This window comes from Corvus cornix, chromosome 7 (genome assembly GCF_000738735.6).
Source record: "Corvus cornix cornix isolate S_Up_H32 chromosome 7, ASM73873v5, whole genome shotgun sequence".
Lineage (NCBI taxonomy): Eukaryota > Metazoa > Chordata > Aves > Passeriformes > Corvidae > Corvus > Corvus cornix.
Window position 1 is genome coordinate 15,627,637 of NC_046337.1, and position 14,381 is coordinate 15,642,017.

Below are 14,381 nucleotides of genomic sequence, written 5' to 3' on the forward strand. Positions count from 1 at the left end.
ATGTCTGTGCAACTGGGCATGTCTCCTTGGCACTGTACACCCAGCTTGGATGGGAATGAAGCTCCGAACAGCCAGATCAGGTGATGTTTGGAGCTGTCATGATCAGAACATGCTGACAAGATATTCCCCACATAGGAACCTGTATCACTTCTGTGGGCACTGATGTGGTTAACAGTGAGCAGAGGCTCTCAGCTGCAGCACTGACTGGGGAAACAGTGAGGCCTCCGGGTCTATTGAAGCTCCCAGCTTCCCCGAGCAAAGCTGGGCTGCTGACAGCTTCCTGCAGAGGTGGAGGACTGGAGTTTGTTTAGGTGAGCCAAAGTGAAGGGGAGGCACATCCCTGGTCTCTGGTGCTAAGGGGAAAGGACATCTCTGTTCCTGTGCTGAGGCCAGGGTGGAGCTGGGTTTACACACAGACAGGGAGATTAAGCTGTGACCCTGAAGTCACACTGATATTGGGATACCAGTTGGGGTGAGTGGTGCTGCCTGGGATGGGAGATGCAGTAGATGAGCCTGGCAGCCCTATCTCCATGTGTCATGATTCGGCAGATGATTATTGCACCATGGTCCTTTTGGTCCTTTCTCATTGTCCCTAAGAAGCTCAGGGTCTCCTTTTTTCTGTAGCACATGCCTCTCTTCAGCTGGTGAGGATCTCACGAGATGCCTGGAGCCCAGCCCTACTCAGAGCTTACCTCTCAACAAGTGCACTGGTGGAGCCGACCAGAGACCTGCTGGCTGCCTCTCTGACACCACCCTGGTGATGTGACCAAGCAGCCACCGTCCCTCCCTGGGGACGCATCAACCTACCTCAAAGGAAGAGACAGGAGCTAGCTCTGTAGAGCAAGGCTGTGGGAGCTCCTCACACTGCACACTTGCTTGTGGGGCTGGTTGTAGAGAGGGATGTTTTCCTGGGCAAAGAGACCTGTGCGACTTCAGTTTCTAAAACAAGTGGAAAAACAAGAGGAAGTGCGGGTTATCTGGCCTTTTTTCCTAGACTGTTCTTAAAGCCTGACATGGTGGTTTCTTTGCTGCATGGGAGCTGGCTGAGCCTGCCCTTCTTGTCCCCAGTCAGCACGGGCTGAGTCCTTGCTTGCCTGTATATGTGTCCTGAGTTGCTGGCAGCTGAGTCTGCTCTTGCCCTGCTGCAGCCTGGCCCCTGGAGAAAAGTCCCCAGCCACTACCCCACTCCTGGGAGGGAGTAAAACTGCCCAGTTTTATCCTTTCTGAATGTCTGTGCCAACATCTTGCCTTCCCCCAATACCAGGCTCTGTGGGAGACCTCAGGCTTGCACATCGCAGCTCAGGACAGACCATGGGTACCAGTGTGGCTCCAGTTGGTTGTGGGAGCAGTAGGGCTGCTGGGGGGAGCATCCTTCTCAAGGCCATTGGCTCTCTGGTGTGCCCTGCAGCATGTGTGCACGGACTGCAGGCTGGTGCTCTTCTCCTCGGTCTGCTCTCTACTTTGTTTCTCAAGGATTTCTAGTAAACACTCACCTGCTTTCCTGGTTCTCATCTGCCTTCCTTTCCCTGACCTCTTTGTGTCTGGTGGGAAGTGCACCTCTTTCGTGCTTCACTGGGCTCTGGTACAGGGAGGGTTTGTGCTACCACCCCGCTTTTCCCTGTCCTTCTGGGGGTAATCCTTGCTGCCCTATGGCAGGTAAACATACCCCCATGCATGGAGGAGCAGCTTCCAGTATAATTGCTTTGGTCTGGGGTCTTCCTTATGTCTTGTGGACTATCCCATGCATCATTAACCAAGGGGAACAATGCACCCCAGCCTTACAGGAGGGGTAGGAAGGGTTGGGTGCCCAGAGCTGGCCTTTGCCAGTTCAGGGTTCTGCCCCGCAGCCTGGTGGTTGGATGCTGGGTGCTTGGGCAGGTTCTTGGGGCCCAGAGAAGGTGCTGAGCCTCATGTGTGGGCCCTGGGTCTGGTAGAAAGCCCTTCCCTCCCCTCTTCTCACAGCCCACCGTTTCCCAGTGCTGGGCCCTGTTTCTCTGGTCTCCTTGGTGACAATCTCATCTCTCCTCGGCTTCTCTCCAGCACCTGAAAATAGCCTCCGAAAGTGGAGATGCCTGCTCTCTTCCCTGCTGCCAGCACCCACGAGGGCCAGGCTGGAGCCAGGCTGCTCTGCACAGCACAGCTGTAAGGGCCTGGCCCCATGGGCCCTTGCACCACTGCGGGATTTGGGCCATCCTGTCAGCCAGCACCGAGGCCTCGGCCCCATCCCTCCTCTTCCTGCCTGCTGTGAGGCAGCACCAGGGAACTCTTTTACCCCACCATGGGCCAATATCCAGCTGCTCCCTGCAGCTAGATAGAGCCCTGTCCCTTTGGTCCTGTAGCCACCAACCCTGTAGCTCGCCCGCAGCTGCCCCGGGCCAGCCCGACAGCCTCCCCGAAACAGAAAATGGAGCGGGGAGCGGGCAGAGGGCGAGAGGAGGGGGTGGTGGCCCCGTGGCAAGGAAGGAGGTTACCCCACAGGTCGGGCTGCCTCACCGTGGGACCAGCGTGGCCGCGGACAGTGAGCTGCAGCAGGACCCCGGGCAGGGACGGGCAGGGCTGGGCAGCGTCGAGGACAAAGGGTCCGCATCCACTCAGCCCGTGGCTGGACCCAGCCATTCTCCACGCTGTGCCCCCCACCCGCGACGGGGCGGGGCAGCACCGGGCAGGCAGGACCGCGTCCCGACGGCGCGGAGCACCGCTCCTGGAGGACGGGGCTGCACGGAGCGGGGTGTCCCTCCGCTCTCTGCCCCCAGCCATGGCTCCATCGCCCCCTCCATCGGGTCCCCAGGGCCAGCGTTGTCCCGCGGCCGCGACCCCCTACTTCAGCCCGGGGCTGCGGGGTGGCTGCGGGCGCTGCTCGGTGGTGTCGGCTGTGTCCTCCCCCCCCCCCCCCGCCCCCCCCGCCGGCGGCGCTGGCGGCGGGGGCATGGCTGACATTGCTCACTGACACTCTATCTGCCAGGGCCACGCCAGCCGCGGGCCCAGAATAGCAGCGCTGCCCCGCAGATAGCATGGAGCGGCTCCGTGGCCCCGCTGCGTCCCAGGTACCGTCAGGCTGGGTGGGGGGCCCGACCCGACAGCCCCCCGCCGGGGACAGGTCACCCCTGGGGTGGGGGAATGTGGGCAGCTGATGGGCCCCTTCCCACGGCCATGCAGCCATGGGGACAAGGACGTCCTCGTCCCAGCTGTGCCAAGCCCCTTGGGAACGGTTGGGGGACGGTGTTGCAGGGTCTCTTCTCGGTGTTGGCTCTTAGGCTCCTTAGGCAGTGGTCCCTGTCCCTGTGCCTTCGTTATTTTAGGGTGGCTTGTAAACTTTGGCCCTGTCAGGCAAGTTGTGGCTGGGGTTGCTCTTCCCTCTGCACGTGCTGCTGTACTATAGTAGGGTCTCCTGTGGACTGGGGGAACAGGGTCAGCTGTCTGGCCCTGTGGCCTCCCTTCCTTCTCAGGCTGCCGCTTTGTTAATGTAGGTTTCCTGGGATGAACCTGGTCCCCGGGAGGGGCCAATGGGGCTGGTGAGGCTCTTGGCATGGGAAGAAGCAAGACTGGGATTTACACCTTGGGATTGGGAGAGAATGGGCGCAGAGCCGCTGTGGGACATGCTGGGCTCCAACCTCCAAGAGAGAAGGCAGGAGGTCCTGCCATCCATGCCTTGTCCTGCTCTGGAAACCCCTGCTGTCTCCCCAGAGCAGGAGGACAAGCTGGGTGTCCTGGACCGGAGCCACCATGGAGACTGCAGGCTCTGGGGCTCCTGGGCTGGTGGGGGGTGCCCAGGAGGGCTGGGGACTGAGCCCAGCCCCCATCCCCGCCCTGAAAGGACAGTCCTCTCTGCCCGGCTTGGGTGGACCAGAGCAGCTGGGTGGGTGCAGGCAGAATCCATGGATGCGGGGGAAAGACTGGGTTGACTCCTGCTGACCCCTCCTTGCTGTGTGCCCTCTCAGGTGGCGCTGCTGGATGCTGCTGCCTGCCCTGAGGAGGAAGGTGCGTAGCAGGAAGAGTCTAGGTGTGTAGCAGGGAGGACTGCCTTACTTGTGTGACAAGTGCATCGGTCCTCTGCCCACCCTGCCCATACCCCTCTCCTCAGCTGGAGTGTGCCCCAGGCTGGAGAACTGCAGTGCTATGTGCTGCCCCTGTGGAATGGGGTACAGGGGGGCTCTTTCGGGAGCATTCCGTGCTCCCCCCCACGTGGGAGGGTGCTGAGACCCAGCAGCTCAGCTCACTGGCCAGGGCTGGGGTGGCTTTGCCTGCAGGATTTCCGAAGGCTGTATGCCCCAGGGAGGAGGAAGAGGAGGAGGAAGAATACAGGAGACCTGTCACCTTCACACTGGGAAATGAGATACTGGGGCTGGGCCCAGAGTCTGAGTTTCAGAACCCTGATGCTGACGTCTACATGCACTTCTTGATGAGCCACTGCTGTTATGATGCCATCCCCACCAGCTGCAAGCTTGTCATCTTCGACATCTCCCTGGAGGTGATAACCTGGGAGATGAGTGGGGATGGGCAGTGAAGAAGCAGGCTTGGGGACCCTCTGAACCCTTCCGCACTCTGCCAGCAGATCAAGAAAGCCTTTGTGGCACTGGTGGCCAACGGGGTGCGTGCTGCCCCTCTCTGGGACAGCAAGATGCAGAGCTTTGTGGGTGAGTGCCAGCAGCGATGCGTGGCCCCCTCCCCTGCCTTGCAGAGAGGGTGCAGGCAGCGCTGCCAGTCCCACACATCTCCACAGGGATGCTCACCATCACCGACTTCATCAACATCCTCCACCGCTACTACCGCTCGCCTCTGGTGAGTGCAGTGAGGAGAGCTCGGGGGATCAGGACATGCATGGGGCAGGGAGCAGGTGTCCCCACCACTCCTGGTCCCTTCTTAATCACTAGACAATGACCAGAGGATGATTCTGGGCCAGACCAGCATCCACTGGTTGCTCCCCTGCTTGGCCTCCAGAATGTAATCCCTGTGCTTGGGTGATGGGGTGTGATGCCCAGGGAAGGGGGCAGTGTCCCAGAGTGCCCTCAGTACCCCATGGAACCACCGTGACCAGGGAATTTCCTTGCCTTCAGGTTCAGATCTATGAGTTGGAGGAGCACAAGATTGAGACCTGGAGAGGTAAAAATCATGGGGTGATGTGGGTGGCTGGGCTGATGTTGTCACACAGGGCATAGAGGTGGGCTGTGGTGGTGTGGGGCTGCAACACAGGACTGCAGGACCCCCTCTCATAGCTTTCTCCCTTAGCAGAGGTGTACCTGCAGGGCTCCTTCAAGCCACTAGTCTACATCTCTCCGAGTGATAGGTGAGAGCCTGCCCACTGGGGGGGAGAGCACACACCTTGGAGTGGGGGTGTGTGTGTGCCTGGAATGCAGCCCTATCCCCCCACGATGTCCCCATCACCCACAGCCTCTTCGACGCTGTCTACTCCCTGATCAAGCACAAAATCCACCGCCTGCCTGTCATTGAGCCTGTCTCAGGCAATGTCCTGCACATCCTGACGCACAAGCGCATCCTCAAGTTTCTCCACATCTTTGTGAGTGTTGGGGCTGTGTGTGCACACACGTGGCTGGTGTGTAGGGGCACAGACAAGGGTGTCAAGCTGTACATAGGTGCCAGCCCAGCCCTGCCTTGTCCCATCAAAGGGTTCTACCATTCCCAAGCCACACTTCCTGAAGAAAACAGTGCAGGAACTGTGCATTGGCACCTTCCGTGATCTGGCCGTTGTGCCCGAGACTGCCCCGATCTACACTGCCTTGGAGATTTTTGTGGATCGCCGTGTCTCCGCCTTGCCTGTCATCAATGATGCTGGTACCTGGGGAGGGAAAAAGTGACATCCTTATCTCCCTCTGCTAGCAGCTCCAGTACCCTCCCTACCCAAACCCCCTCTCCTGGCCCTTGGGCTGCCCCTTGGGGTGTGGGAGGAACATGGCAGGTGGTCCCAAGGACCCTTTCCACAGCCCCTGCATTGTTTCTCTTTGCAGGGCAAGTGGTTGGCCTGTATTCCCGGTTTGATGTCATTGTGAGTACCCTGGGTGTTTGCATGCCCGGGTTCCAGTTTGGCCCCTTGCATGCACTGGTGGGAGCTCATACCTCTCTGTGCCCGTGCAAACCCACCCCACATGCAGTGTCATGCATGCATTGTTGGCACAATGGGGTGCAAGGACACCTTGGGGCGCTGAATGGGGGTTGCATCTACCACAGCACCTGGCAGCCCAGAAGACCTACAACAACCTGGACATCAGTGTGAGGGAGGCACTGCAGCAACGCAGTATCTGCCTGGAGGGGGTCCTCACCTGCTACCCCCATGAACCTATGGAGGACATAATTGACCGCATTGCCAAGGAGCAGGTGAGTGGCTGGGGTGCCTTGTGCCAGCACCAGCCACCACTGCCAGCTGCCCAGCCTGCCTGTGATGCCCTGCCTGCACCCACAGGTCCATCGCCTGGTTCTGGTGGATGAGAACCGGTACCCGCGGGGCATCATCTCCCTCTCTGACATCCTGCAGGCCCTTGTGCTCACTCCCGCAGGTATCGATGCTCTTAACTCTTAGCCCACGACGCTCCATCTTACTCCACTTGCACCTTTAATTTCTCTTCACTTCAGGTAGGCACCACCCCACCATTATTGTGTGCCTGTCCCTGCCCTGCTGCTGGGTTACCTGCACCTTGTTACCTCCCTGCTCAGGCAACCTGCCTCTGCCCCATCCAGAGTGGTCCTGGGGGATGGAGAAGGCTGGGGCTGGGGTCTGGCAGTGCTGGGTGCCCAAGCAGGGACAGCAGGACCCAGATGTTGCTTGACCCAGGAGTACACAAGGATCACAGGGCACCTCTGGTGACTCTGAGGAAGGATGGGGGCACCTTCAATGGAGGCACTTTGCCAGAGCCCCATTCAGGCAGCGTGTGGAATGCAGGTTTTGCAGGTCCCTGGGCTTTGGACTGGATGAGGGTTTTGGGGTGTGATGCACCCCAAGACAAAAGCCTAGTTTTGATCTCGCCTCAATTCCCCCCCTGAGACCTAAGCACCTCCAGTGCCATTCCCAAGGGACACAGAGGGGACAGATCCCCACTTGCACCCCCAGGCATGCTGCCCACCACTAGCCATATGCAAAATGTGGCCAACCCCCAGCTGGCAGAGCCCCCCACCCCCTCCACTTGCAGCAGCCCCAAAACTGCCTGCTCCAGAGACAGGGCTCACTCCCAGGTGGCACTGGAAACCATGCTGCCTGGCCATGTGCAGCTGGCTCTGCTCACCCACTGCCTGGTGAATCCTCACTGGCTATGGGTGGGCATGGTCCTGGCACCTACTGTGGCACCTCTTTAGGGGTGAAATGAGGAGGGGGAGCAAGCTCCAGTTCCCAACTGCTTCCCAAAGGTAATGATGCTTTTTGGGGTGGTGGTAGGGAATGGGTTGGGACAGGTCTGTGCCCACCAGTTCCCCCAGCAGTGCCCAGCTGCTCTGCACAGAAGAGGACTGGGAATGGTGTGTGTTAGCCACACATGGGATATCCCCCTTGCCCCCATCCCTCCATTTCCCTATCAGGTATCTTCGCTCACCCCATCCCTGGTGCCCACAGGGGTGGCTATGTCAGGAGCTGCAGGGAGCCACTGAAATGTCCCTCTCCAGCCAAGCTGCCCTCCCTCCTACCCCAGGGCTTGCATACAAGCAAGGAATGGAGGAAAGACCCCAGTGTCCATTGGGATGAGTTGGGGGGACCATGTCACAGGTGCCCAGTCCAACACTGATTTGGGGTTATGGTCTTGCACCCTCTTGCCCCACAGGCATCGACCGATCCTCACTCTGAAGACACCAAATGCTGCTCTTGGGGATCTCTTGCGTGACCTGTGAGAAGGAGGCTTGGGCCTGAAGGCTCTCTGTGGGGAGGACATGTCTGTTCACCCCAGTCCTAGGGCTCGTCTTGAGTCCAGGGCTAGATCCTGCCTGTCTTGGAGAGGCAGAAACACTGGAAATGGGACCCAGGGGTGCCTCCTTCCAGTGAGCACACAGTGATGCTCAGTGGGCACTGTGCTGGAGGAGATGCAACATGCCTGCAGCTGGGCACAGAGACCCGTGTAGCCCCAGAGGACCTGGCCACCCCACTGCCATCCTGCTGCTGGATTCGAGCGTTTCTATTGTGGCTCCCTCCTAGTGAACACAGTCCTGCTGTCTGTGCCCGGTGCCTGGTAGCGCAGGCTCAGCTGCACACACAGGCTTTTTTATTGTAGGGTCACATGGGGCTGGAGCTCTCTGGCAGAGGCACAGTCTGTGCCAGAGCTGGCACCAGGATGGGCACTTGCATGGAAACCCTGTGCACGTTTTGGGGTGGGCAGGGGCTATTTATTTATTTGTTAGTCTATTCAGCCTTGCTGTAACAAAGCAGCCTGATCCAAGAACTGCCTCTTGCCTTTCTGGGGTAAAGCTGGACATGACTCCTCTGGAGAGACCCAGGCTGGGGAAGGGGTACTGGCTGCTTGCCAGCAAGTGTGGCACTGGCAGAGTAGCACCTCTGCCCATGTGGGCAGAACCAAGGGGATGGGGACACAGGGCATGCAGTCTTAATCATCTTCCTGGTGTGCAGGTCCCTTCAGGGACACCCTGAGGACAGCAGGCTTGGTAACAGCAAGGTTTCTGCCTGCTGCTTCCCTCAGTCCAAGAAGAGGGAAAGTGTGAGGGGTTCACTGTTAAAAATGTCCCGTGCCCCAGCCCTCGAGGACCGTGGGCAAATGGCAGTGCGTCCCCGGCTTGTGACTGCTACCAGCTCTGAGCCTTGAAATGGTCCTGGCTTGGGGGTAGGGGATGCTTGAGCTCATCTTTCTCCTCCTGCTTTGCCTGCAGCAAGCCCTGCCATTCTCGTGACTCCGTATCAGCATCTCAGTGCAATAACGGCTGACAGTGGAAAGTCCCAGGAACTAAACCCCCCTCCTGTGCTGGCTGGCTCTGCCAGGGGACACAATACCAGTGCTGGGTGGTGACAGGCCTCCTCCCATCATGGGGAATGTGCTGTGTTACTGCTGTGCTTTCCCAGGACCAGGGTTGGCTCCATCCCTTGGGAAAGGCGCAAACCCCAAACCCCGCCAGCACTCAACCCTCCCCTGGGGGCAAGGGGAAAACTGAGGCACAGAGAAGCTTCTGAGGCCAATGTCAGCTGTTCAGAGAGGACCCAGATGTCCTGGCTCCAGGCACAGATCCACGCGCAGCTACACAAGGACGGGACGAAGGAGACACCGAATGGCTGCAAGCCCCCTCCCTGCTTTCCCCCAGCCCCAAAACACCTCCCAGGTTCTTGAGACAGCCCAGCTGGGCACAGGATGGGGGGGGGGCGGACGGGGACACAACCCCCCTGCAGTGTGTCAAAGGCACAGCAGTTCCTCAAACCTCCTGCTGATTTTGGGCAGGGGGATATGCCCCAGGGGTGATTTGGGGGCAGTCCCCCCCACCTTTCCCACTGTGGGGCTGTGAGCCCCCTAGTCCAAGCTGGCCAGGGAAGGGGTTTGCCTTCCTGTCCCTCCTTGTGGGGCAGTAAGGGGGATCTCCATTTGGCACCCAGGGTGGGGGTGGACGTGCAGTCAGGGGGCTCCTGGGCGAGCGATGAATTCCAGGTTGATGGGCTTGTCGGCCACCAGGACAATGCGGGACACAGATGTCACTTCCACGCCACGGGGGTCCGGCCGCACCTCAAATGCCTGGATCATCTGTGGGGAGAAGGGGGGTTGGCACTGCCTTGGGGACTCCCTGGGACCCCCATCCCAGCTCATGCCAAGATACCCAAAGTGGGGGGATCCCTACTTACCCTGGCAAGGGCCAGGTGCATCTCCAGCTCAGCGATGCGGCGTCCGACACAGGCACGAACCCCGTAGCCAAAGGGGATGGAGCTGAAGGGGTGGTGAGGGGAGCCATGTCCCCGGAGCCAGCGCTGGGGCAGGAACCGCTCGGGCTCGGGGAAGTAGGTCTCATCGTGGGACATCGCGTAGTGCGCCAGGACAAAGAGGGTCTGCAGGGCAAGAAGTGGGGTTTAATGACCCCACCTGGCCCCACTGAGCACAGTGGGGGTTCCCACAGCACAGCCTCCACTCACATTCTTGGGGAAGAGGTAGTCTCCAATGACAATGTCCTTCTCATAGAAGACCCTGGCGTTGGTGGGCACCACAGGGTAGACTCTGGGATATGGGGAGAGTTAGTGGGGGAGCAGGACTCACCTGGAGATCCCAGAGGGAGAGAGCCACAGGCAGGACAGGGCACAGCAGCTCCCCGGAGGGGGAGGTGGATATTTGCAGTCCAGAGGGACTGAAATTCAGCCTTGCATCCTGCCTGGTTGGTGCATCCCCTCTGGGGAAGGGGCTGGTGACCAGGACCTCAGGGCAGGGACAAGGCTGGAATGTACCTCAGAGTCTCCTTGATAATGGCCCGAAGCATCGGCAACTTGGGAATATCCTCAGCAGCAGGAAACCGGTCGGCAGGCACAACAGCTTTCAGCTCCTGGTACAGGGTCTCCTGGATGTCTGGGTCCCGGGAGAGGTGGTACAAGGCCCAGGACAGCGTGTTGGAGGTCTGGGGGAGTGGAGCACCGGGGGGAGTGAAGGAATTGGGGCTGGTACCTGAGCAGCCTTGTGCCAAGCACAGCATCAGTACAGCACCAGAGAGCCCCTGCTCTGGTACACAGAAAAGTCAGGCGTGAGGGGCAGCAAGCACAGGGCAGAGAGAGGCAGGGAGCAGGGCACGAAGCAGAGCAGAGGATAGGGTCAGTACTGACTGATCCCTGAGGGTTTGCCCCTGTGGGGCATGAGCCCCACAGCAACCAGGCTAGAGCTTGCAAGGGCTGGGCATAGAGCTCACCAGGGATCCCCTAGCAACAGCTTCCTGGCTCTCACCGTGTCCACACCGGCCAGCAGCAGCTCGGCCACGCTGCCATAGACCTCATCCAGGCTGAGTCTGCCACTGGCCAGCAGGTAGCTCAGGTAGCCAGACACCTCCTTGCCACGCTCCACCTGCCCCTCCAGCTCCTCCATCTTTCGGTCAATCAGTTTCTTGCCTGTAGGGACAGAGAGTGGGAACCAGAGCTGACAGAGCGAGGGCTGCCAAAAGGACATGTGGGCAGGGACTGTCCCACTTTTGAGGGTCCTTAAGGAGTCCAGTGCCACCACACCGGGCCCCCGTTGTCACCGCTCACCGAAGGCGAAGATGGTGTCCCAGCTGTCCAGGTAACGGTCCCAGAAGGGCAGCACCTTGCGGCTCCATCGGGGCAGGACGGTGGCAAAGATGGAGTTCTTGAACATGAGGTTGATGGAGTCAATGAAGTGCTGGGTCTCAGCAGGGACCTGCTGCTTGAGGCACCCGATGCGGGTCTCGAAGAGGATATAAGAGATCCCTGCAGGGGACAAAGAGTATCCAGACCTCCGGGGCAATGGGAAGAGTGGGACAGGGCAGGGGTGAGGGCGAGGATCCCCCTACCTTCCAGGGCAAAGCGGTAGAGCAGGTTGGCCACGTCTCCCACCAGCACCCCTGAGGGGCTGCGGCTCCGCTCCTCCCGCAGCCGCACCATCAGGTCTGACACCACCTCCCCGATGGCATCCGCGTACAGCAGCGCCTCCGAGGGTTTCAGCAGCCGCTTGTTGAGGACCTGGCGCAGGCGGTACCAGCGCTCCCCTTCCCTGGATGGGCACAAAGCTCAGCGCTGGGGGCACGGACGGGCAGGGGGCAGTGGCTGGCAGCAGTTCCCCAATCCCTGTGTGCATACTCCCTACCCCAGGCTGGAACCATCCCAGGGGTCATTCCACCCGCCACAGCCATGCCCTTCTACTTGGTGGGGGCACGCAGCTTGCAGGAGTGGGAGCAATGCAAACTGCCACCTGGGCTCTACACCTAAGGAAGGGACAGGACATGTGTGCTGCCCACAGAGCACAGCCACGGCAGGACTCACTCGGTGAAGGGTCCATAGGGCAAGCGCCGGGTGTCTCGGTGTTCCTTCCACAGGGCCATGTCGCTCCGCATGGGGTACTTGCCCTCCTGCCGTAGCAGCTGCTCCAGCACCACTGGGCTCCCAATGTTGATGTTCCTATAATGCCCGAAGGTCGACTTCCAGATAGGTCCATAAAGACGTCGGGATATCACCTGCGATGAACAAAGCATGGCAGGGTCAATGGGACAAGCTGGGTCAGATCCCCCCTGCCCCCATGCTGCCCTGAATGTGCCTGTCTGCACCCATCCCATGGACCCCTCAGCATCAGCTGGGCCCAAGCACCTGCCTCTGATCCCCCAAGCTGGCAGCATCCTTGAAGTGCTCTGCAGATGGCCTGGGCCGGTGTCTCCAGGCTCATTTCCTCTGCCAGCACTAAGCACACCAGGCACTGACCCCCCAGCACAGACTGGCACTCTCCTCACCCACCCCAGAGATGCAGAGAGAGCCTGGTGGGTCTTTTGGGGAAGGACGACCAAGAAAGGACAGCAGGGACAGAGACAACTGCCAAGCACAGGACTGTGCTGAGATGCAGGACCATTGCAGCAGCCACCAGCAGGGCTAAGTCCTGCTGCTTCCAGCATGGCCCCAGTTCTTCATAACCTGAGGACAACAGTTGCTGACTGGGTCCTTGAACTCACCACCCAGTAAGGGTGGTTAATGATCAGTGGGAGGGCAGCACCAGGCTAGGGCATGACTGGGCTGCTCCCAGAACAGGCAGAGCCTGGGGCCCCTGGGGCCCTGGGACCACAGGCTCACAAGCTAGCTAGGGGGCGTTCACCATCATCTGCCCTGCTCTGGGCTCCGGTGGCTGCAGCTCCCCTCTCCTTGTCTGCAGCCACAGGTGCCATGCCTGCCTCCCTGGCAGGGCGCGCCGTGACCTCCAAGCGCATCCCTTGGGGGCAGCTGGGCATCCCTTTGCAAGTGGATCTGCACAGGGCCATGTCCAAAGGTCACTTTCCATCCCACCCAGGCACTGACAGAGCCCCTGCAGAGCATGGCCAAGCCTGGGGGAGATGCAGGGGACCTAGCAGGGAAACCCTGGTCCCCATTCCCCGTGGCTGCGGGGATGCACGTGGTACAATCTCCCTTGGTGACTGTCTGCATCGCAGCCTGCGCCTGGATTCAGCTGGATTCGTCACCACGGGGAGACGTTCTTCGTGCATGGTGGCAGGAGGAGGGGGAAGGACGGCCGCCCTGGTACTGCAGGCAGCTCGTGGGCATGGGGCAGCTGTGCCCCGGGTTGAAGCCTGCCCACCAGCATCTGCTGGCAGCCAGGACCTGGCACAGTGCAGGCCTTGGAGAGCTGGGATGTGAGAAGCCAGAGCTGCCTGGATCTGGGGAAAGGCACCTCCAGGGCATGTGGGCATCTTTCCGCAAAGCCAGGCTGTGCTCGGTGTCCCAAGGGCAGGAGGGAGCAGGAGGCAGCTCCGGTGCCTACACCCTGAAATCCCACTGTCCTGTGACAACCCCTTCTCCAACCAGCAGTGTCTGGTGCTCTGAGATGCCAGGAAGGCCTGATCCTGCACACTTCTCAGGCTGGTCAGAGCTCCAGGGCACTGGAAGATGCTGCCTGGCTTGCAGCCAGCCAAGCCCATTGCTTGCTTCATCCGACGTATGAGGAAATGTTGACTGAAGAAAACAAATACCTCTGCCTATCCCTCCCCTGCCTGCCTGGGTATCATCTGCCCAAAAACCTGTCTGGTCACCTGCACCCAAAACCGCTGCCCCTCCCCGGGAGCCCAGGGATGCCAGGACCCTGTGAGATGCCCCCGAACCTTTGCCCTCAGCTGCCTGGCCGGCTCGGGGATGCTGGAGCACCCCTAGCCTGGCTGGACCCTCCTGAGGTCACCCGGTTCTGCTGGCCCCTCTCTACCTGCTGGCCCCAGCATTACCCCACTGTGCCGGGTGCTCTACCGCCCAGTCGCTCTGCTCCCCTGCTCTGCCGCCCCCGCTCAACTCCTTGCCGTCACTTGTCGGCAGCTATCCCCGTCCCTGGAGCCCATCTCCCCTTGCCCCCAGCTCGCACCCACTCCCTCCCTTGCAAAGCCCCCCCGGGTACAGCACCCTCCCTGCAGCCCCCCCGGAAGCCACTCCATCCCATGCACCCCTCCCAACCCTCCCCCCACCTACGACCCTACGCAGGGTCGCCAGGCCCCCACGCACCCCGACCCCCGCATCCCCGCAGCCCTCGGGCCGGGCTGCCCCGGCGCACCTGCAGCCGGTGCGTGTGCAGCAGGTAGCCCCGCAGGAACAGCCAGACGAAAGTACGGAGCAGCCCCGGCCCCGGTAGCTCCTCCGGTCCCTTCAGCCGCGCCGGCCCCGCCGCCGCTGCCGCCGAGCCCCCGGTCCTGCGCGACGGTCCCGGGCTGCTGCGCGGCGGCGGCGGGCGGGGGCGCAGGAGCAGCGGCAGCAGCGGCCGCCGGGCCCCGCCGCTCGGGCCCGCCAT

The 14,381-nt window shown here is 60.8% G+C and overlaps 3 protein-coding genes across 8 annotated transcripts in view; 2 read left to right on the plus strand and 1 right to left on the minus strand.

The window, feature by feature from the left end:
* The window catches only part of LOC104694194 (tubulin polyglutamylase TTLL4), a 38,681-nt gene extending 37,715 nt beyond the window's left edge, over window positions 1-966 (plus strand). For all 3 annotated transcript variants that reach the window (XM_039554844.1, XM_039554843.1, XM_019290590.3), the window contains exon 19: window positions 625-966. In XM_039554844.1, coding sequence (XP_039410778.1) covers window positions 625-766 — 142 coding nt within the window. In that variant the 3' untranslated portion in view covers window positions 767-966. The remainder of the gene's footprint in view (window positions 1-624) is intronic.
* Window positions 967-2,914: 1,948 nt separating this feature from the next.
* On the plus strand, window positions 2,915-8,369 carry PRKAG3 (protein kinase AMP-activated non-catalytic subunit gamma 3). 4 transcript variants are annotated; one of them, XM_039554855.1, is made up of 13 exons: window positions 2,915-3,044; window positions 3,939-3,978; window positions 4,248-4,468; window positions 4,553-4,634; window positions 4,721-4,779; window positions 5,055-5,100; window positions 5,230-5,284; window positions 5,389-5,515; window positions 5,625-5,790; window positions 5,964-6,001; window positions 6,184-6,330; window positions 6,416-6,509; window positions 7,761-8,369. In XM_039554855.1, exons 1-13 carry the CDS (start codon window positions 3,012-3,014, stop codon window positions 7,781-7,783), a joined length of 1,131 nt encoding a protein of 376 aa, XP_039410789.1. In that variant the 5' UTR covers window positions 2,915-3,011; the 3' UTR covers window positions 7,784-8,369. The 4 variants fall into 4 exon arrangements, with proteins under 4 accessions (XP_039410789.1, XP_039410787.1, XP_039410790.1 ...); XM_039554853.1 differs by having other exon boundaries at window positions 4,550-4,634; window positions 5,227-5,284; window positions 6,416-8,369; XM_039554856.1 differs by having other exon boundaries at window positions 4,550-4,634; window positions 5,227-5,284; window positions 5,643-5,790; window positions 6,416-8,369.
* A 732-nt stretch (window positions 8,370-9,101) lies between these two features.
* LOC104693966 (sterol 26-hydroxylase, mitochondrial) lies at window positions 9,102-14,381 on the minus strand. Its single transcript, XM_039554850.1, has 9 exons — window positions 14,148-14,381; window positions 11,897-12,087; window positions 11,428-11,627; window positions 11,147-11,344; window positions 10,848-11,008; window positions 10,361-10,527; window positions 10,055-10,136; window positions 9,770-9,970; window positions 9,102-9,671 (listed from the first exon to the last, which is right to left on the minus strand). The coding sequence occupies exons 1-9, from the start codon at window positions 14,379-14,381 to the stop codon at window positions 9,546-9,548; spliced, it is 1,560 nt and encodes a 519-aa protein (XP_039410784.1). The 3' UTR covers window positions 9,102-9,545.

Excerpts from the sequence above, each read along its gene's own strand:
- PRKAG3 (XM_039554853.1), top strand. The coding sequence starts at position 3,012 with ATGGAGCGGCTCCGTGGCCCCGCTGCGTCCCAG. Across the intron at positions 5,791-5,963 it reads GCCTGTCATCAATGATGCTG|GGCAAGTGGTTGGCCTGTAT; the intron begins GTACCTGGGGAG and ends TTCTCTTTGCAG. Across the intron at positions 6,331-6,415 it reads ACCGCATTGCCAAGGAGCAG|GTCCATCGCCTGGTTCTGGT; the intron begins GTGAGTGGCTGG and ends CTGCACCCACAG.
- LOC104693966 (XM_039554850.1), bottom strand. The coding sequence starts at position 14,381 with ATGGCGGGCCCGAGCGGCGGGGCCCGGCGGCCGCTGCTGCCGCTGCTC. Across the intron at positions 11,009-11,146 it reads GGACACCATCTTCGCCTTCG|GCAAGAAACTGATTGACCGA; the intron begins GTGAGCGGTGAC and ends CTGTCCCTACAG. Across the intron at positions 10,137-10,360 it reads ATTATCAAGGAGACTCTGAG|AGTCTACCCTGTGGTGCCCA; the intron begins GTACATTCCAGC and ends CCCATATCCCAG.